Source organism: Telmatherina bonti, assembly GCF_933228915.1.
Source record: "Telmatherina bonti genome assembly, chromosome: 9".
Taxonomy (NCBI): Eukaryota; Metazoa; Chordata; class Actinopteri; order Atheriniformes; family Telmatherinidae; genus Telmatherina; species Telmatherina bonti.
In genome coordinates this window covers 16,144,510-16,167,480 of record NC_136627.1, presented here as the reverse complement: position 1 = coordinate 16,167,480, position 22,971 = coordinate 16,144,510, and the positions used below count along the sequence as shown (strand labels likewise).

General features: G+C 36.8%; 1 protein-coding gene across 1 annotated transcript in view; it reads right to left on the bottom strand.

Moving 5' to 3' along the window:
* Positions 1-11,660: 11,660 nt before the first annotated feature.
* The window catches only part of LOC306760131 (uncharacterized protein), a gene marked incomplete at both ends in the record, with an annotated part of 87,398 nt that continues 76,087 nt past the window's right edge, over positions 11,661-22,971 (bottom strand). Inside the window, one exon of the mRNA XM_079245923.1 lies at positions 11,661-11,791. Coding sequence (XP_079102049.1) covers positions 11,661-11,791 — 131 coding nt within the window. The remainder of the gene's footprint in view (positions 11,792-22,971) is intronic.

The following is a 22,971-nucleotide window of genomic DNA, read 5'->3' as shown; positions in this document are numbered from 1 at the left end:
TACATGGTTGTTCTGTCTTGCTTTTGATCAACAGATGGCACTGTGCAGTCACTGAATCAAGTCTGTTTCTAAGCAGTAACTGTGTGGACCTTGAGGAGGTGAAAGGGATGGTTCAGCAGCAAAATTATTTGTGACAAACATCAAGGGCAACCTAGTACTCAATTCCAGCATGTGCCTGCCATTTGCACTCGCACACCACCCTGAACACAGTGAATTATTCATGCCAGAGCAGACACTGAGACCTAGATCAGGTTTACACTGTCATGCTGATCCCAACGGTGCCTGAGAGTTTCGATGAGACAGCAGAGAGCAGGAAAAGATTGCATACACAGATACAAACACAGAGAAATAAACATGATCACCTTTAGGCAAAATTGACATCTCACTAGTTTTTTTTTTTCCGTTCTTTGGTAGAAAATATTAATGAAGAAATCACATTTTGTTTAACTCTGTGCGAGCGATGTGTCAAGAAAATCTGCTGCACACCTAAAATGTAGCTGCCAGTTTGCTGATTTACCAAGAAAACTTCCAGCACTTATACAACCCACCAGGAAAATGGCGGCAGGAGAAAAAGAAATACACTGTGGGCGACAATAATTACATCTTTTTTTAAATCTGTGGACTCCTCTAACTTGTGTGTGGTTGTGGATAATGAAGATAGATTGCCCATCTGTGCACTGAGAATACTTTTTGGCTGTTCACTTGCCCTAAGACGAGGCAGCATGACTGGAGTGTTAATGTGTGACTTGCCTCCTGGCTGCAGGCCATTATCACAGTTCCCTCTGCTCTCAGCAACTAGAAAGTTGGAGTTAAGGAAATGGGGTGAGGAACCCTCATAGCTGTGCATCTTTTGTAATGGGTTTCAAACAATTTCTCTTTAATTATCAGTTTTTCTTTTTTTTTTCCCAATGCACACATAACCTGTCAGATGAACTCAAACACACCTTTATCAACAACCAACCTTAGTTTCAAAATGAGCATTTCAACTGACAAAGATCATTGTTATCAGTACTGTAATATTGTATGTGCTGCTTGTTTTTCAATTAGGCAACAGGCAATGAATAATATTTTCTGAAATAAGAATTCAAAATGAAAATTACATGAGATTAAAACTCAACAATTAAACTTACATGATACTAATGCAATATGATAAAAGTATTTCCTTTGGAGCCAATTGTCCTTTCATTATTCTTAGGACAATCTAGGTATGCAGGCCAGTGGTCCCAATCCATCAGACCTTGAAGCATCAATTATTGACCCATGAGCAGTCTGACAAAAACAAACAAACACTATCCTGAAGTTGGAAGGGTCTGTGTACACAGAAGACGGCTCCAGAGCAACAGCCAGACCTCTGGCCACATAACATATATATTTTGCTACCCAAATGGGAGGTTGTGCAAAATGTAATTCTAAAATATCAAGTAATGATTTCTTATCTTCAAAATAATTATTCAATTGATTGTTTAACTCTGCGATGGACTGGCGAGCTGTCCGGGGTGTATCCCGCCTTTTGTCCAAAAACTGCGGGGATAGCCTCCAGCTTCCCCACGACACTTCATCGGATTGAGCGGTTAGGATAATGAAGGAATGAATGAATGAATGATTATTTAACTTTATGTTATTCCATGTGGTAGTATTTGTGACGCAGTGGCAAAATGCATAATTTTTCCATTTTAGCAGGTATGGAACATGGATGGATGGAGAAATACACAGCCGGGGTTAAACCAAAAATAAATCAAGGTTAATTTTAGACATTTAAAAGTTTGCTCATGTGTCATAAAAACTGTTTGGTACAAAACAAAACGCAACCTAAAACACTGCCATTTCACAATTTTAAAACCTTCCTTTTACTTGTTCTAGCAAGTAGAAACCTAAAACCATCCAATGCTTTGCAAATTGTTTACCTTTTGGTTATCTGTTAGCTGGCCTGTGTATGTGGTTTTTTTTTGCTATCTCAGTACCTCGTGTGAAAGCTAAACTTACAAAATTGCAGGACATGCCAGTAACTACAGTGGGGCTCCAAAGTTTAGGCACCCCTGGTAAAAATTTATTTTAATGTGCAAATAAGGAGCTTTAAAAAGATGGAAAATCTCAAAAAGGCATCAAATTACAGTTTAGACATTCTTATAACATGTCAAAAAAAAGTTACATCTTTTTTCCATAATTTAAACCTTCAAAATAACAGAAAAGAAAAGATGGCGTCTGTAAAAGTTTGGGCACCCTGCAGAGTTAGTACCTTGTACGCCCCCAATTTGACAACAGAGACCTGACAGTGTCCTGGATTGTTTACAGTTAGTGTCTGGAAAGACCAGTCGATGTCAATCTCAAAGGTTTTAAATGCTCAGACTCATCTGACCTCGCCTCAACAATCGGCACCATGGGTTCCTCTAAGCAGCTGGCAAGAACACTGAAACTGAAAATAGTTGATGCTCACAAAGCTGGAGAAGGGTGTAAGAAAATAGCAAAGTGTTTTAAGATGCTAATATCCTCTGTTCCGAATGTAATCAAGAAATGGCGGTCATTGGGAACAGTGGAAGTTAAAGCAAAATCTGGAAGAACAAGAAAAATATCAGACAGAACAGCTCGCAGGATTGTAAGAAAAGCAAGTCTAAACCCACGTTTGACTGCACAATCGCTCCAGGAAGATCTGGCTGATACCGGAGTTGTGGTGCACTTTTCCACTATAAAGAGGTACTTGTACAAATATGGCCTTCATGGAAGAGTCATCAGAAGGAAACTTCTTTTACGTCCTTACCACAAAAATCTGCATTTGAAGTTTGCAAAGGAACATATAGACAAGCCTGACGCATTTTGGAAACAAGTTCTGTGGATTGATGAGGTTAAAATTGAACTTTTTGGCTGGAATGAGCACAGGTACGTTTGGAGAAGAAAGGGCACAGAATTTAATGAAAAGAACCTCTATCCTACTGTTGAGCATGGAGGTGGATCAATCATGCTTTGGGGTTGTATTGCAGCCAGTGGTACAGGGAACGTCACGAGTAGAACGAAAAATTAATTCAATGGGATTTGAGCAAATTTTGGATGCTAACCTAATGCCATCTATGAAAAAGCTGCAGTTAAAGAGAGGATGGCTTCTACAAATGGATAATGATCCTAAAAACACCTCAAAATCCAGGGTGGATTACATCAAGAGGCATAAACTGAAGGTTTTGCCATGGCCTTCACAATCTCCTGACCTCAACATAATTGAAAGTCTGTGGATAGACCTTAAAAGAGCAGTGTGTCACAGATGGCCCAGAAATCTCAAAGATCTGGAAGACTTTTGCAAGAAAGAATGGGTGAAGATACCTCAAACAAGATTTGAAAGACTATTGGCTGGCTATAAAAAGTGTTTACAAGCTGTCATACTTGCCAAAGGGGGGAGTAGAAGGTACTAACTATGCAGGGTGCCCAAACTTTTGCAGAGGCCATTTTTTTGTTTTCTGTTATTTTAAAAGTTAAAATGATGGAAATAAGATCAAACTTTTTTTTTGACATGTTATAAGAATGTCTAATCTGTAATTTGACACCTTTTGAAGATGTTCCATCTTTTGATAGCTTCTTTTTGGCACATTAAAATAAATTTTTACCAGGGGTGCCCAAACTTTGGAGCCCTACTGTAGATGTCAATACATTTGCTGTTTTGAAAATGCATCAAAATAAAAATAGAAGGAGCCAAAGTGTTAAAATCTACAGCAAATAGTATCGTTGTTTTCAAGTTTTACATGCAACACTTAGTGTTTAAATTTTTTTCTTTTTGCTAAAATGTATTATAAGAAAATGCTTAGTTTTATCAGTGTAATAAACATTAACAGTGTAATGAAATTCGATTTTATTTTTTCTCTATTTAACTGCTCAGTAAGTTTATCTTGCCTGTTAAGAGCAGTAACTGGCAGGCTCGTCTCAGTCTGTTCATGAGATAGCATTACTGGAAATATCTGTAAGAAGCTTGAGATTTTCCTGTAACCATAGTACCTGGTCATACTAACAAAGTATGACGAGGAATCCACCAGTGCCCTCCCAGCTTGGATTTATAATGAGGTGTCTGAAGAATTGGCAGGAGGCAGGGAGGGCAATTTGAAGGGCATGAAACGGAAGGACTTTCCCCCAGAGTTCACACAGCACTTCTTTAATCAGTCACACCCTTACCTCTCTCTCTCTCTCTCTGTGGCCTCCAAAGAACTCTTCTACTTTGTTTCCTTGACATTGTGCTCGCCATGTCTATCTCCCTTTCAGACTTATTATTTTTCTTCTCGCTTTTGATCCCTCTCATTTCTCTGTCTCAAATCATGGTATTGATCCAGTAGCTTGTCCGTCTTCGTCCTGGGTGAGAGTTGAAAAGCACAGCGTGTTTCTGAGAAGAAAATTGTTTCCCAAGAGCCTCCTTTGTCAGATCTAGCAAATGGATGTTTTCAGAGGAACCAACAGTCTATTCTGCCACATCCTAATTTGTTATGGATTTATGCGTTCTACCACTGTGGATATATTGCACTTTGCACGCATTGAGTAATAAGTGACATTTACAGAGGAAATCTCCTTCGAAACTAAAAGAAAAACCAAACAATATTACAATTAGTCTAATACATACAAGCTTTTAAAACATTTCAATTCTTCTAATGAATATTAACGAAAGTAAATAAATAATGATTCCAGATTATACCTTTAGTGTTTGGACAACAGTGATCTGTATGGAAAATACATTTTGCTGACAACAATTAAAAGATGAATCAAGAGTCAACGAGTGTTTAACTCTAAATTATGTCCGTTAATGCTCATGATTAATTAGACACAAGTTAGGGGTCTGTTGAATGCATTGTACCACACAGATGGATAAGCTATTGCGGTGTGCTTCTAATAAGTCAGATTTTCAGTTGTAATGAAGATGTATGGAGCAGGACACTTACACAGACTGTTAAGGGTCTGAGTCCTGCTAGCACTGCCATATTTCCTCCTATTATAATGATCTACTTCATATAAGCTTCAACCAGCTGCTTCATTTTGCCTTTCGCTCACATTACTGATGTAATCTGAACTCCAGCTGTCAGCACATGGACTCATCATCACTGTAGCTGGTATCTCTGAGATGATATTTTTGGTCCCCTCAGCAAGACTGGCACCGACAATCCAAATTAATGTAAAACTTTGAGCATATAGCATCATATTTCATGTAACCACTGTAGCTGGTATCTCTGAGATGATATTTTTGGTCCCCTCAGCAAGACTGGCACCGACAATCCAAATTAATGTAAAACTTTGAGCATATAGCATCATATTTCATCATTCTGAACTGATGGATTAGAAGAAGTGCTGGTTGTCCTCTCAGTGATCTACTTATGGTGCTTATTGTATGTCTCCTACAGCGTAACGACGTAGAGAGTTTCATTTGCTTTTGTTGAAGTAAGACCACACAAATTCAAACCAAAGACTTCCAGGGAAATCTCTGTTAAAATGTGTCTTTTTTTCCAACAATAATATTTTTTTAGTTTTTATTATAGGTTGCATATTGTATCTACACTGTGGTAATTATTAACCGCATGTGCTCGATGAACTCCTTTGGGATTTTGGTCCACAGAGTTTAAAGGATCACACGTTTCCTGTAATGTTTTTGGCCTGAGGAAATCTTTTGGGTTACGATGTGCAGGATAAACAGCAGCTCCCCTGACATATACATGGGAATAAAACAACGTTTAGGGACACAGAAACAAAACATATTCCTGCTCATTAGTCATGTAAATATACACTCTGACTTCTTTCGGCTTTTGGTGATCTGACCTCATATTTGTATATCAGCAAATATTCTCAGACAGAAGTGTTACCTATAAGCAGATTTTTTTCACTGAGGAAAACTTTATTGATTACAGTGGAACAGTTGTGACGGACCAGCGACCTTGTCAGGGTGCCCCCCCCCCCCGTCTCACCTGATTATTGCTGGGACAGGCTCCAGCTTGCTGTGACCCTTAAATGGACTAAGCAGTATAGAAAATGCATGAATGAATGAATGATTGGTGGAACACTCTACATCCCTTTTGTACTGTAAAGCATTTTTTTTTTTTCATTATGAAGGCCTTAATGAAAGTGCTTCAAAAGCTCTTAGTGCAGGAAAGAATACCATTTGGTAAATATACATTACATTAGCCCAACAGTTCTCTGAAGAGGGATTTGCTTCTGCAAAGGGTGAAGTCTCATTAGTGAAGGAGAGAATCAGGTATTAATAGCACCTGGTTTTCTGGGGTTGATTCACAATCACAAGGTCAGTGGAGCAGCAGTTCTGCTGGGGGATAAGGTTTCTAGGACGGTATTTAAATAAGAAGATGAGAAAACGTGCTCCACCATGCATGGAAAGAGACGGTGAGATGGCACAAAGTACAAGAGAAATGAGGAATCGCAGAGTAACTGATGGTAAAACTGTCTTTTGTTTTAGTAATGTGTTACATATGATGGGTAACATAAACATTTTCTGATCCCCATTAAAGTGACATAGTTAATTATCTGGTTTTACTGTAATATTTGTACTGCGAAGATCAATAGCTTCGTTTTGTCAATGTGTGCAATCAGCCCTGTACAGATAGCACATGACTTATCATATTCATATGATTTAGCCTCATTCTGACATTTTAAGACGTGCTTAGCAACACATAATACCATTATGGTTCAACGCTTGGGACAGATGAAAGAATCTGCTTTGGAAATTTCATATGAACTTTACCTTGATTATTTTAACGTCGTAAGCCTTCTGTATAAGACTGTAAACATCTCCAAATTAGTCTAATGCACGTGTTTTGCACGTCATTGACGTCTCAAACACATAAGCATGCCTCACAAATGTCCTATTAGTACAAAGAAAAGTAAATATATAAATCAGATAAAAATAGAAATATCCCCCACAAAAGATATAATACAGTTTAGAATATATGTATATTCTCTCCATGTTGGTGGTAAACCTGATGAGCAAAGGCTGGAGTTACTGGAACACTTTTAGTATCAGACAAACACCGTCGGATGCACATAAATTAAAACAACAGTTAACAGTGAAAACAGTTGTACTCATGAAGAATTTATGTAACATGCACTGCTGGTAAAATATTAATAGCATCCAGACCAATTCACTGGTTATTAATTGCAGTGCTGCAGATATATTCAAACTACATCACTAATAGCAGCATAATAAATATGATTATTACATACAGCACTCCTCTAAGAGCTGTGAGGCAGCTGTCGTTTCACTGACTCATCTACAGAAAAGAACACTTGGAAAATGCAGCTCCGAAACCACAGCTGTGTCTGCTTTTGCCTGAAGCTGACAGGTGATAAAAAGAAATTGAGAGTGCAAGATTCAGTCTTAGAGCTGATACTAACTCTATTAGAAATACTAAATGTCTAGCATTTACTGTTTTACATTTATTACCCGAGACAAGGTGGTGAAGGAAATGCCATGTTTATAAGGTAAAGGTTTGATGGTTCATTGCGAGAGAGTCCTTTTGGCACAGTGTATCAAAGACAAGCTGGTTCTTCATGTACATGTAAATCTACCTAAGAGCTATTTTTTCCTTATTTTTAATTTTCAAAATGTTATCAAAACTGGCAGATGATACATTCATTCATTCATTCATTTATTATCCTAACCGCTTGGTTCAATGTTGGGTCATGGGGAAGCTGGAGCCAATCCCAGCAATCTTTGAACAAAAGGCGGGGTCCACCCTGGACAGCTCGCCAGTCCATCGCAGGGCGGCAGATGATACAGTGATTCTGAAATTCTTGAATTAATAAATAAGACTTGTGAAGATAAGCCGTCTCAGAGATTTCTACTGAAATTTTTCTGGTGCTTTCCTGACAACAAGAATGCAAAAGTAAACTTTTAATCAGCTTTTAAAAGTCATGGCAGGATTTATCACCTTGCTTTGCACTGTGAGTTGTTACATAATCCATAAACACTTAGGTTCTTGTTTGCTCACTGCAAGAGAAATGTCTGCAGGAAAACATTGCTGCTCAGAGGAAATCATCTTTACAAGGAAATGTAGCTAACAGAGAAAAGCCCTGATGCTGGGCACTGACGAATTCCAGCTCCAGAACTAGGAGAGGTGAAACCTATAATTACACTCATTCTAAACTTGCAGTATCACTCATTTGTACACATAGGCTTTTTTTTATTTTTTTTTATTTTGACAGTGACATTTCTCACACCACACTCAGGCACACACACTCGTTATTTTGAACAAATTCATGTTACTATTCGTGTGACAAGCTACTAATGACTACTGCAATTTTAATGAATCAAACTAGTGGAATCATCCATCTCCAAATCTACTGGGACCATTAGACTACAACACAGGAAATGCACATGCCTCCGCACAGCAAAGCAAATCTTGAATATAGTGGAACTTTAAACATTATATTAGTAAAACAATATAAGCAACAAGTATTTCATTTTCAAAAGCTTGCATTTGCACGAGAGGGTTTGCTGTGATTTGTGAACAAAGCGTGGAAATGTCAGATTGTAGTAACACGATGATTAACTATCATTAACTGCAAAGTGTGAAATCGATTACTGTAGCTGTCAGCACACAAGAAAACTGTAACATGTTGCAAACACTGAACTAATATTTTCTCTTCAAACAGTAATGGAATAAGGTAAAGATAATTTGATGAACTACAGTGTAGCCATTTTGTCACTCCACCCACTAACTTAGGATATTAAAGATTTATTCTGCCATCTGCGTGAGTGATATTTGTCTCTATAGGCAACGTAGAAGGCATGCAGTGAATTTCACAGTCCTCTTCTCAATGCTTGTGGAAATTATCACCATGAATACAGTCACAGTGCATGTGTCACCATGTTATCACTGCTTACAGTGTCCCACAAATCTTGTGCAGCATATCCTTGTTATATTATTACTATCCTCTCAGAAAACAAAATAAAAGCGTGTGTCTGTGTTTACTTAGAAATCCTGGTTCTGGAAATTAATTTTAGAACTGGACAACTCTGCCAAGAGACAGTAGTGTTGTAAACTACCTCTGATTTCATGGTGAGAGAAGTAAATCATCCATCCATGCTTCAGGAAGCAACTATAAATGAAGACACAGAGGAGAGGAGAGGAGAGGAGAGGAGCTTATCGTGATGCAAAATCAGAACAAAATCTCCATATGTTAATGCTGTCATTTACATTTTACAAGAATTCTCACACTAATATGAAAAAGAGTCTTGCAGGCCCTCGGGAGCACAGCTTATTCTACGTTGGCCTTTAGACTTCAGAGAAACCTTTTCCATAGACATCAGGATGGAAAGTAAAGCAAACAAGCAAACAGACATGGAGGTGCAGTGGGTCTACTATTCCCACAAGACTTCTAGTGAAACTAAAAGGTCAGTCACTTTTAAGAGAACAAGATCATGCAACACCTGCTTTCTATTGGTGTTTTTGCAGGTAATTAATACATAATTGTTCTAGTCCAATCATTTAACAGGATGGTTAATAATAGAAAATATCATGAATGCACTTACTATTAGCATTTTCTATGCACTGCAACCATCTAGCACCTGATAATAAGACACTGGGTGCACTTTAATCAAAACTTTAATCCTCCTAGGCTTACAAAGCTGATCTGCTGCATCAATTCCTTCTGGTACAAAGGTCATTACTGACCTTAAAAAATTAAAGTTCAGGACACAACAGTGGTCTGTCATGAACCTGATCTCCTCAACCTATGTATGCTTACTCTCATCACTCTCTTATAGTCTTATTAGGTATTCTGTTAATTGGAGCAGAATACCTATTAAGACTGAGCATAAAAAATAAACAAATATTAATCCAACATGTGTAATGTTTCTTCAGCTATTTAAGTGGCTTTGGTTAAACAAACTTTATTTACAAGCTGAGGCAGAGGTAGCAGGTAGCAGCACTGTACAAGTGTGCACTGTAGTGTGACCTGGATGTTAAATGTTTAAAGTTACAAGCAAGCTTGTGAATGACGGATTTATTTTTTTAGATCTCATGTTATAGTTCCACCACAAGCTGATTAAAACGAAAGCAGCTTGTTTTCTTTATGTCAGGATGTGGCTAGATTAAAAAAGAAACTGAGGGGTCACAAAGGGTTTTTGGTTCCTCTATGAGACACATAAATGTGTTTGTCACATTAGTAATCCATGCAGTAGCCATTGAGGCATTTCCATCTGAGCCACAAATGTCAGCCTCATGTGGTGGAAAATGACCATGATTCATTCTGCTCATGGATTCCTGAATGTTGACGTGACGTGAAAAGTTTTTAATCTTGCTCAATAGTTTCTGTTTAGACTAAAGAAACTGGTAGACCAGCCAAAGGCACAACAATAACACTGAATGGGAAAAAAATTTAAGTCTGGGATCTAAAATGTATAATACAATGGCTTGCATTCTCAATTTTTTTTTTTTTTTTTTGCCATTCTCTGCCAATATTTTTTGGACGGACTTCAGAGTTGCACATACTATTTTTAGTTTACATGTTTTCTCGTGCAGACTAATGAGTAAGGCCACATTATGTGCCTGAGCTGCACACTGTATAATGATGGAAGCGTTGTGCTGTATTCTGATCTATCTCCACTGCTGACAGTAAAAACGAGGAAGGCTTGTTTGTGACAGCTGCTTGCAGCTGAAATCCTGGCTATGCAATCATTTACACAGAGATGAAGGAGAGTTAAAGTATGGAGCAGCAGCTGGACAGCGAAGAACGCCAAGGATACTTCAAACTCAGCTTTGTTTTTGTTTTGTTTTCAAACAAACATCTATTATAAGATTAGCATGAGCAAAAATTTGATTTTCATACTCTTCTGTCTGTGTGAAATATCACTGTACAGTCCAGGACTAAGTACAAATTTAATCGGCTGCATGTTCCTGGGTGCCTTAAGCTGAGAGGAGCTCAGTGGGAATCAATCACTAAGTTAGCCTGGCTCCACATGGAGAAGGTCATCAAGCTGAGAAGGGAATACATTCAGCCAAGCTCATTCAGAAGAGTTTCTATTTATAGATGTGTCATCAGAATATAGCTAGTACTTCTGCAAACTGCAGCAATTCAGCAGCAACATGAATCTTCAGTGTTTGGGTATTTTCATGCACTGTACACAGTTTCCACACATAGTTTTTATTTATTCAATATACACTGATACACAGTACTGGTACCATGCAGGTAAGAAAAAATGCTTCTGGGTAAATGAAAAGCTCAAGGCTAAGTTTCTGAACAGCCTTTACTCTAACCTCAGCTCTTGCTCCATTTACGCCCAAAATACAGTCCTTTTTTTCGGAAACATAGTCTTCAGCGGTGCAGAAAAGGATGGCAGTTGTAACTATGAGGACAAGTACAAAAACATATTCTAACACAAACACCGGCTAGACTTAATGATTTCTGGAACATGTATGGCTGGACAGAAACTAGATCCTTTTAATTCCTTATGGTGTTTATTGATACAGCAGTCAAAATAACAAATAACAGTAATCATAATATTAGGATCATGAGATTTCACAGACATGTCATATGATTAGCAGGCTATTGCATCCCCCCCCCTACCACCCACAACCCCATCACAACCCTTGGAGTTTCACCAGGTATGAATTTGTTTACATGCAAATGTCACACTGTCGTTACTGTGCCGTTGCTTCCTGCTAGCACACAGTAACAGAGCAACGTGGCGCGCACTAGGACTTCTCATTGCGCTTCTTCTTCTGGAACTTCCTGAACTGGGACTGGATTGCAACCGCTGCCTTTTCGGTCTCTGGGTCTTCCATGTCAATGTCAAAATCCTCCGGGACATCCGTCTTAGACGCGTCTAAGAGGAAAAAGAAAAGAAAAAGGTCAGGCTAGTGTGAAAAGTGGGGTTCAAATCATCCACACAAATGAAAAATAATCAATAACAACAATCACAAGTTCATCTTGCCATTCATAAAGTCAGGTTAAGCTTTGGATTTTATTTTTCTTTCTTTTTTTTTTTTTATCAGCTCATGAAGCTTTCCGTAGTCAGTTGTATCAAACAAATTGATTTCCTGGATGAACAAACTCTTAACACTGTCAGATAAAGAACAATGACAGTGCACTCACTGATACTGAATGGGATTTCAAGCACTGAAGTGTTTCTGCACAGTTTTATTCAAGCCTCATCAAATTTCACCAACTTTTCACTGAAAGGCTATCTATCTAGCTATATATCTATATATCTATATCTATTTCTATCTATCTATAAATATATGTATATATATATATGTATATATATATATATATATATATATATATATATATATATATATATATATATATATATATATATATATATATATATATATATATATATATACATATATGTATATTTATTGTTAGATTTTAAATTGTCCATCAGTGTTCCTTATAGATTCATCGTCCTTTGAAACCAGGCAATGTTTCTATAGGACTGTTGTTATTCCAGGTCAAAGGGCAAAGATAAACGGTTCTCCAGTTCTTAATCCTCTAGAAGTCAACCTGCACTAAAAAAAAAAAAAAAAGGGGGCACAATTGTAATCCTTGTAAAAACCAGTTCAAGCTGGTTTTATCATGCATTAGGATAGAAGAGTGTCTTTATCTCCTTGTAAATGATGAAACACGCTGTGTTGCATCTCTGGTAATCTTTATGTAATCAACAACTGGATAATCACAATGAAAATCTTTATCTAAATGGAAAATAGGACACAAAGTATAACATCGTAAATAAGACAATGTAGGCATTTAGTTTAAGGCTTTAAAACCTTACAGAGAATAGCTGTAAAAACTGGACTGAAAGCAAGTATTTTTAGATAGATTTGGGTTTATCTTTTTGCCATGGCATTAATTAAACCTTGAGAATAATTCTGCATTAATCAGAGTTCGAATTCTAGTGGATTTTTTCATTAAAATGGCCCACATACGGTATGCCTTAGAAGAGTTTTAATGTAATTGCACATCATTTCCTCAATGAAAATGTGCATAAATAATGAAACACCCTCCCTGTAAGTCAACCACTCGCTTGTCAAGGTTGCTGTTCGAGCTCGACTTTATGCTCAGGCTCACTGTGTCATTGTATGGGAAATATGACCCACTCTGTTTTTACATTGTCCATGCATTATTTCAGTTCCTTGAAGTGTGCTGGCATTCATTTATGCACAGCTCTCTAAAGATCACACCACTCATTTCAGTCAGGCATGTGGGATAGGCTGCAGCCGCCCCGCAACCCTGCATTAAAATATGTGCGAATAGGAAATGGATATATGATGAGGCCTTCATCCTGAGATGTACCTCTTAAGCTGGAGTTGTACTTGCACAGTGTTTTTTTTTTGTTTTGTTTTGTTTTTATCAGGTTGGGTCCACATATCTGACTGTGATGAAATTGGCAAATCTACACAAGTATAAAGTAAAAGTGTTCTGAATGTCCTTGTTTTTATTTTTAAATAACTTTAAAAAATTTTTTTTAAAAAGCACAAAAACCACTTATTTCATTGACCCAATACAAGTCTGCAATTTTTTTCCAGGATGTGCAAGGAATTACGTTAGCGTGGCCACATTTGCATATCTGAACGCCATGTCTGGTTGGCAAAGGAACATTTCGAGCCTCTGTGGACCTACGCAGGACATATGGCGGAGACATGTAACCTACCTGATGCAGACACCGTCAGAGTCTAACTGAGCCTGTAGATATTTGGCAATACCTAATTTTAAGTCGTTTATGGACCAGGCGATATTTTTTTCATTCTTATGTCCTAATATTTAAAAAACTTAGAATCAATACTTTCTTTTTTCATAACTATCCTTGCTTTATTATTATTTAAACATATTTAAGTGAAACTTCAGACATTTCCACAGACCCCACATTATTGAGTTCACTTACAATTTTAATTATCATTTATCAAATATATAAACATCAAAAATAGCAAAATAATGAGTAAGAAACCTGACTTATCAAACAAATCATTTCTAGTGTTACAGATGAGAAGTTTAGTGGTAAAAATTAGTCATCCACTGTTATTTCTCCACTGCAACACAAGGGCGTGCTTCTTCAAAACATAAGTTGGGGGCTGATTCAGGGCTCTGTGACATATTATTGAAGCTGGATTTCACAGTGTTTTTGACAGTAACAGCTTATGAATGGCAATAATAATATGTTTCCTAGCCCCATCATAGCTGTTTGTATTTCTGCTATTAAATATTAAAGTTATGTACAATTTTTTTTTTCCATTTTCTTCAGAATTTAAATAATTTCCCAAAAGATCTCAAGATGCACACTGTCCCACGTTTCTATGGTTTCAAATTTGTGCAAAAAAGTTGATGTGCTTGAGTTTGATCAGAGAAGCTTACTGTGGACAAGCGCATAACAGACGAGCAGAGAAGCAGAGAGGCGACTCATGTATTGACTGTGCAGCTAATCCTTGGGTTCCCTTGGGCCTAAACTTGAGTACCTCTCACTTGCTGTTCAAGGAGGAACACTAACTGCTGTGTCAAGCTGAGCTTTGAATCCTGCATTAATTGATATTGAATTTTCCAATGCTCTAATGCCTGCTGGTTTCATCTTGTGCCCTCAACTGTCAGCCAGGGTCAGCCCCCGACATGTTCATAATCTATGCACTAAAAGCATGCTGATTTATGTATACACATATATATATATATATATATGTGGGGTTTTTTTTGTTTTTTGTTTTTTGCTTTTTTAACGAGAAGTCTGATTTGACATAATGCAGAGGAAGGATGTAAAGTGCTTCAGGCCATATTGTAATTGTAAGTGGAAGCATGTTTAGCGCAGCAAAGTAAGAGTGAACAGTTTTTAGCGCCTGGAGAAGACATGTAATTATAACAAATAGCTATGCAGCTGGGTGGTTGCTATGGTTCATTTTAAGTTTGGATCATTACATGCAAAACTTTTTGTTGTTTAATAGTTGTTTTATTTATATGTACTGCCATAAACACAAAAGGGTGAGTAGTGGGGGTCACACGTAGCTTAATGTTTTGCACCAATAGTTGCAAGAAAAATGTTTGTTTCCCCACAAAATCAGCCAGGATTCTTCTTATGGTCCACCTAAAAATGAAAGTCTCTGTAAGTTTCAAAGCAGAAGGCAGGCAATAGATGAGCTAGTCTTCTTGTGTGTTTGTTTTTATGCTAAAATACACTATCCAAAACGTTCGTCTGACTAACCGCAGTATGAAGTAAACTCCGACCAGCTGAATGTCTCAATCTCCTTTTGAACCGAAACATTAATCATTCAGAGTCTAGAAAACCATTAGATGTAAAAAAAAATAAAAAAAAATAAAAAAAAAAAAAACACAAGAGGGCAGTTGTGTGGAGTAGGGGAAGTTGCAGCGGTGAATATACAAAGATTTACATTGTACAGAGCTAACCAGAGGCTCTCATTAATCGCAGAACACCACAGGTATTAATCTAAAGGAGCAATGCAATTATCTCAATGAGGACTTTGACAAAAATAGATGAAAATCTTCCCATAAGACAGACTGGAGGCAGTGGCTGAAAGTGGCAATGATGGATGGTTCTAAGTTTAAAAATCTGTCTCCTCAACAAGCACACACACAATGGATTATCAAACTTATCACCTCTGGCAGTACTTTCAATGTCCCTGTCTTCCCCAAATGGGTGTGTAATAACTGCTGTAAGATTGCCACCATGGATCAGGTTGAAAGGGCTTTCAGTAAGGAGAAGAAAAATGTGTTCTTGTGTGTCACAGCATCTGAAACAAAACCTACCTTTTCTTTCCACTAATTCTCAGCAGATTAACTTGTTTCCTGATATGACTGAATGACATGCAGCTTGATCTGTAGCTGAAATGGACGGATTCAGCTTCAACACGATAAAACCATTCTTGATGGATTATTTGTCAAAGTGTCTCTTAAAAGCTTTTCGGAAGCCCAATGAAAGCTGGGACATTTATTGATTTCAATGCTTTAAAATAAGGTGACAGAAGTCAGGGATTTGTGTTTAAGAGATGGAACAAATAAAAGGAGTTTTAGACTTAGAGACAAGAAAGATGGTGGGGAAAAAAGGGAGTTCAGGGTTTCAGAGTTTTACACAATATCTAAAAATCTATATGTGGGGATTAAATGTCGCAATATCCTGTTTATATCATATAAAATACATTGATTGGCAAATATCTCATAGGTGTGAGGACTAAACTGAGATCAAAACACTGGTAGACTTTTAAGACTGGCCTACTCTCTTTAACCTTGTTAATCATCTGCCTTGCTTGTCTTGTCCTAGGGTTATTTTTTCTTTTATTATTATTATTATTATTATTATTATTATTATTATTATATATAAATATAATTCCTTCCTGTTATAGTGGTTGAATGTAGTGTCAGTTGCCACTAAAAGACAGTAAATACAGCTTTGGTTTGCAAACATGCTAAAGCCAGCAATGAAAGGAAATTAAATTCTCCTATTTAATGCACCCATATTTAAAAACTATCCATCTACATGCTAATCTTGTCATAAATATGGTACTGGAAATATCAGTGGCACTTGTTTATGCTGCATCTGTTTACACAGATTATGATGTATTAGTGTGTTGAAGGACTGTCCCCTGCTACAGCAGAAAGCTGCACCCACTACCACCCATCATGTTTAAAAGTGTGTAACTAAATTAAGTTACAAATACACTGTAGTGCTTTAAGCTTGTTTCATTTCAACAAATTGACTGTTTTAGTTGTACAACTGGACTACACGTCAATTCCTCACCCCCTTTTTCTAAACTGCCCTCCTCACCTTTCCTATTCACATTGAAGTAGACAGGTATGACTGCTGGATTTCCAAATCCCTGAAATATATAGCTTGTGGTGATGAGCACCAGTCACGTTCTTCATGCAAAAATAGTGCATAATGCCACGTAAAAGTGTGTATCACTACATCCGTGGTTTAATGTTACAGATATGATCAGACGTTCCCTTTGTTACCATAGCAACAGTAAACTTAGCCAAGATAGAGCTCATGCTAACTTTAAAAAACCAAACATTTTATTTATTTGCATAAAACTGTGTAGTTAAAAGATATAAGGAATGCATGAACCAACACTCCAACAACATGTAAAACAACGAAAGTAAGGTTTGTAAGACATCTAATTGTTCAGACAAATCTGAAATTCCATCATTAATATATATAGCACCAGAACGTGTTATGATAATCTGTCAACACTGTTAAATAAAAGTTTAGCGCATACTGTGCCTGTGCGTTTTCATGTGCTGGAGAAATGCTGGCAAGCTGTTTTTATAATGTGAGTTTTGGGGAAACAAAAGGCAACAGATATCTGCATCTGTGTGTGCTTAGCCTGCACACTTTAATTCTTTTGGCCAATCACTACACCTGCCCTTTAACTGTCACGTGATCCCTCTCTGTAAATATTTCCTCTTTTCTTTTTCCAGTGCCAGCTGTTTTAACTCTCGCAACCAGTCCTTGTAGTCACTTCCGCATAGCCTCTACGTTATATTTGTCTTTCACTTTTTATTTCAACCCCAGTGTTTTCAAGTGTTTTCTTCATTGCTATCTGCTAAGCCAGGACCATCCCTGTTGGATGTGTTGCTGCTGCAGTGACTGCTCCTGTCTATGTGGTTGTTGGGTTCCATATTGCTGCCTATTGGTTCCCATGTGATGCCACATGCTTGGGGGTCATTTATGTGGTGGAGGCATCTGTGGTAATGGATGGGGTGTATCTCATTCTGTAGGGATCCCCCAGGATCTCTTACAGCAGCATCAGTACTAAGATTGGTAGTTTTTATGTTTGTTAAGTCCATGGGATTGGTGGGTTGGTGGGGTAGGGGGCTTTTGTGTGCTTTACGTTTTCTTTTTTTTTTTCATTAATTTTGAAAATATTTTTATATTGATTCCTAATCCATGTTATATTGTGAAGCACTTTGTGTTGCTCTTTAGTATGACAAGTGTTATATAAATAAATTTGATTTAATTTGATTTAGTTTCTTGGACATTCTGCCGTTAGCAGTGCTTTTGCTTTATAGTTCTGGCACATTGCTTCCTTTCCTCCTGAATGCTGAATCCAGCATTTGGGTCCTCAGTTACCATGAAACAACAGTTTTTTCAGCACAAAAAAGCTCAAACTGAGTTTTCATCAAAGTGAGCTGTCCTCTAATCTGGGAAAATAACACTGGCCTTTAGGTCCAGCCAGCATTGAAAGGAGAGAACAAAACATTCAGGAACTTCCATCAAACTAACAACAATAAACTTTAAACTGCATCCCTTGACTTGAACATGTGCAATTTAAAGAAGCTATCACAGACTAAACAAGTAAAACTGGAGCTGGCAAAAACGTGAATGCAGGCATGAGATAGCAGCCTATCTGGTGAGCAGTGTACTGTCATCTTAATCTAGATTTTAATGTTATATTAAAAATTGTATAAAATGTGACATGTTGTCATTGCAACACCAGTTCACCAATGCTTTCCTCTCTTTCTTAGAAGTGTCAGTCCAGATGTTTATCACTTTTATCATTTTTATACCAATGACAAGTGTGTCTTTTACATTCATATTACATTCATATATACAGTATATTTATGTATGTGCTACAACAGTTATTAGTAAGGAGCGAACCACACAGACTGTTACCGTATTACTGAATCAAGCGATGACAAAGCACTAAGTTTTTTAGGCTTAGTATGTTCTAGGTTTAAATAAGACCAGTTTTAAACCGAAATCCATGTTTTTGTGTATTTATATACTACACAAAAATAAACTTTTGAATGCAAATCTGAATTGAATGCCTTCATAGAGTGCCAGTAATGGACATCAACCAGCTGGTAGTTGGTAAAGCAGACACGAGTGTTTGAGAATGTACAAACTTGCGTGCATTGTTATATATAATGTGTTTATATGTGTTTGCATGTTTGCATTCACTGCATCTGCCAGTATTTTTTATGTCTAAATATAAAAAATCAGTCTGCAAAAGGAAACACAGTTTCAACAAACTGAGGCCTTGAAATACCAGAGGGACAACCAAGTGTGAGAGATACACAGGAATCTATACACAAACCCACATGACAGGCTGGTTGTGCATTGATTGGCACTGAGTTTTACTCTGTAGGTCAACTTTTATTTTGTTTTCTCGGAGAAAGCTTATGTGTAACCTACTTCGGCATAGACGGTAGACAGAATTTGTGATGGAAATATTTCCTTTTGGTTATTCAGGCTATAAGACAACAGTGAATCATGAATTCACTTTAATTTTCTCATTTTGTCAGATATTGTAATGCTCTTGTTTTTGACTGTAATAATGTAGTTCAGTACAGCTCATTAAAAACTGTGAAGAAAATGGGTCATAGTCTCTTTGAGAGCTTGTCCAAAGCTAATTATAAAAGGATGACTTTGATCTCTAAAGTGAGCCTAATTGTCATTATGCCTTTCCCTGTTTGAAATGGAGGGGGTGGTGCGCTGTTGATGTAGCATTTTCCACACTGTTCTTCAACAACATACAGAAATACTTCAAAGTTTAGTTTAGAAAGCAGTTTTCCTCTATGGTATACAGATCGAACTTGTTTTTACAGAATGTCCACTATGACAGAAACCTCAAGTATTACTGTGTTCTCCTATAGTGCTGCAGCCAGTCTACTTTATTCCTACAGTATGATGTGAAGCTTTGCTAACAGCTGTTACAAGGACTGGGTCAGCCTGTGATACAAAGGTCATGCAAGAAATGGGGCATATGGCACTACTGCACAACATCTGGACTCCAACCGTGCTGGCCAAAGTCACAGCAGATCACTAAGGTTTTCACTGACATTAAACACTTTAAACTGCTTTTGTACATACAGTTATGCTCATATTTATTCATACCCTTTCATTAAAGAAGGAAAAAAACAGCTGCCTGTAAAATAAGTTGAAATTGACTAAAATAATAATAAATAAAACATTTATGAATATTATTACATTATTTTCTAATTTTGGTTCAATAGAAATATTTTTTTTTAAAAGCAAACAAATAAGATAATTTATTACATATTACATCACTCACAAACTAATATTTAGTTGAACAATCCTTTAATGTTTCCGTTACAGTCAGGTGTTTTCTGTTCCTCTCAGTCAGACTTCTGCACCTGTTGACAGGTATTTTGTCCCACTGTTCAACAGAAAAGTGCTCTAATTGGTCCTGGACAAATTTGTCCAGGACCAATTTGTTTGTTTGTTTGTTTTTTTCTTCAACTCAATTAAATGAAAATGTCTTATATTACTAAATTATATTTTTGCAAATTTTTAGTCATTGTTTCTTTTTTTAAGTCTCCAGTTATTTGAGTGACTGTTGTAAATTCAGCCTTTTCTTTAATGAAAGGGGATGAAGTTCATTGACTGCAATTAGTTTAATTATGAATTTGTGGACAGAAACTTGCCTGAGAACACTCTGTCATTTGGGTTGGCTATGTAATGCCAAATGTATACCAAAAGTTTCACAATAGTTGACATATTAATTAATGTCATCTCAGCCAAATTTTAAAAATCATTCATTGTTATTATTATTGTCTAGAAAAAAAATCAATTCTCCTTTGTTTTTGTTTGTTTTGTTTGTTTGTTTTTAAGTATTTTAACAAGATTTAGTCTGTGGTAGAGCAAACCATGGTAAGAATAGAAGAAAAGGCTTGCTCTCACTAAAGGCCTCAAAAAACATGAAAAGATGAAGAAAAGATTGAGCAGTTAAATGCTGAACTGTGTTTGACATCCATACATAACACTTCATAGCCAAAATTAGTTTATGACCTAAGAACACTTTACTTTTTTAACCATGGTTACAAGGGGCTTTCCAGGTGTTTGTGGTCTCGCTTTCCTTTCACTTTGACCGAGTTGAGGTTTTGCATTGCTGAACTGAATCCTGGGCTTTTTGAGAGTGTAGTTCACCATGAAACAATAAAAATAGTTTAACTTTTTTAATTGTCAGCAGAGGTACTTGCTAATCAATTCAGCTAAATAATTATGTCTGATCTCATGACAGATTGTAGCTGCAGTTCACAGTGTCAGGCCTGCCGACTGTCAAGCGTTAAATAATCATGCCTCATTCTCCGATTGTGTGTCTCCAGCAAAGTTTGTATTTTGTGCCTTTAGGTACACATATGCAGAAATGCGGCAGAGTGGGAAAAGCTCGATTAAGTGCATCCACTTGATAAACATTCAAACTTGTTCTGTTATCTTTACAGCTAAAATTTCATCCTCCAGCCTCAATCTTACTGCTGATTTCCGCCTTTGCTGAGGTTCACTGTCGCATACACTTATACCCACCCGGTTCAAAATGAGTTCCTATGAATATGAAAACATCTGTTTGTGGCTGTCCTTGAGCCTGTGAGAGGTTGTCTCTAAAGACTGTGTTCAACTGTGTGCCGGGGGATGCAGAGTGGGCGAGAGTCAATAGCAGTGTTTCTCCCTCCTCTTCCATTTTCAGAGCGTGCGCTCTCCACGTATCGCTGCATTAGGAGACACGCTGGGAAAGCAGTTTTTACAGGCTACAAATTAATTTTCAAGGTCACAAAACAAAGCAACGCTTTGTGCTTGTGTGTACTGCAGGCTATGTGGTTTCCTTTACTTTCTCTTTCATTAAGTGACTGGAAACACCGACTTGAATTGTACATGTAGTCGAAAAATTGCTCTCCTGCATCATAATGTCTCAAATGCTTATGAGATTAGTTTGAGCCCATTAATTACTGTTGGTGAATAATGTAGCTGAACAATGACTTAGTTTGATACAATGATTTCAGTTTTTGTAAGAGGGTCCATCACTGCATGAGCAAAAATCTTTCCAGATGAGTTAAAAGTGGTTAAATATTTATTAGCTCATTCCCCTTCTTTCTAAGGTATTTGTATAGTTTTTTGGGTTTTTTTTACAACATAGCAGTTTGAGTTTTTGCAATTTTTACAAGCTGTGTTTAATAATATAATATGAGTTAATCCAGTTGCTTTTGTTGATACAATCTAAATATCTGTAAGGGAAAAAAGGCAAGCCAATTATTCTTAAGTAAAATGTTTACCCAGTTATTCAACACTCCAGTACAACTATGTTTTTTTTTTTTAATGTAAAATGGAAAATTAAGTAACAATCTATCAGACAATAACATGGATCTGGCCCTTTATGCTTCATGTAAAAGTCAGGTAAGCATATGGGGAAAAAAATCCAATCAGACAATGCTCCCTTATAAAATCTACAGCATCTAAAATGACAACAGCACGACATGCTAGATACACTGCAAGACAGTAAGAGTGAAGTCTGTTTGCTATGCACGAACATGCACACATGCTAAACAACAGCCTGGCACCCTGTAGCTGAGAAAATTGATAATAGCTTAAGCTTAAAGACACATACTATGCTAATTTATAGACCTATCATTTTATCATAATTTAATAAACTACGTCCATCAAAGTGGTTTATAAAACTTGAAATTTAACAAGTTTTCGTTTATTTAAACCTGTAGTATTTTGTTTTCCCTTGTCTAAGACTCTTTGTTTTAGCTCTGACTCTTTAAGTCCTTATTCAAATAAAGTTAAAGCTCATAATGATGAACAGAATTGTTAGAAAATATTGCAGTCTGAAACTGTTGATAATTATTGCAGCCAATCCATTGTTAAGAGATAAATATGCTAAATTTTAGTTAGGCAGGAATCATGCTAATGTTTTACATGCAGATGCACATCATATAAAAGCCTGGAGTGCTAATAAGGTGTTTTAGGAAGTTATGAATGCACTATCCTGTGTTGGAGAAAAAATAAAAATTGTGCTTTGGACTTTGAACTTTGCAAACCCTTTTATATGCAAAAAAAATAATGCCTGAACTGATGGGTATGATAAAATAATATTGTTTTCATAAACTGATTAAAATCTAGCATTGAACAGTATAGGTTAAAAAGGATGCATATATTGTCTTGGTGCCCCAGACTACAATAATTATGCAAAAAGTACCCACTTTTCTTCTGAATTTTTTTCGTTTTTGCATCAATAACAGATTTTTACAAACATTTATAAATCTATC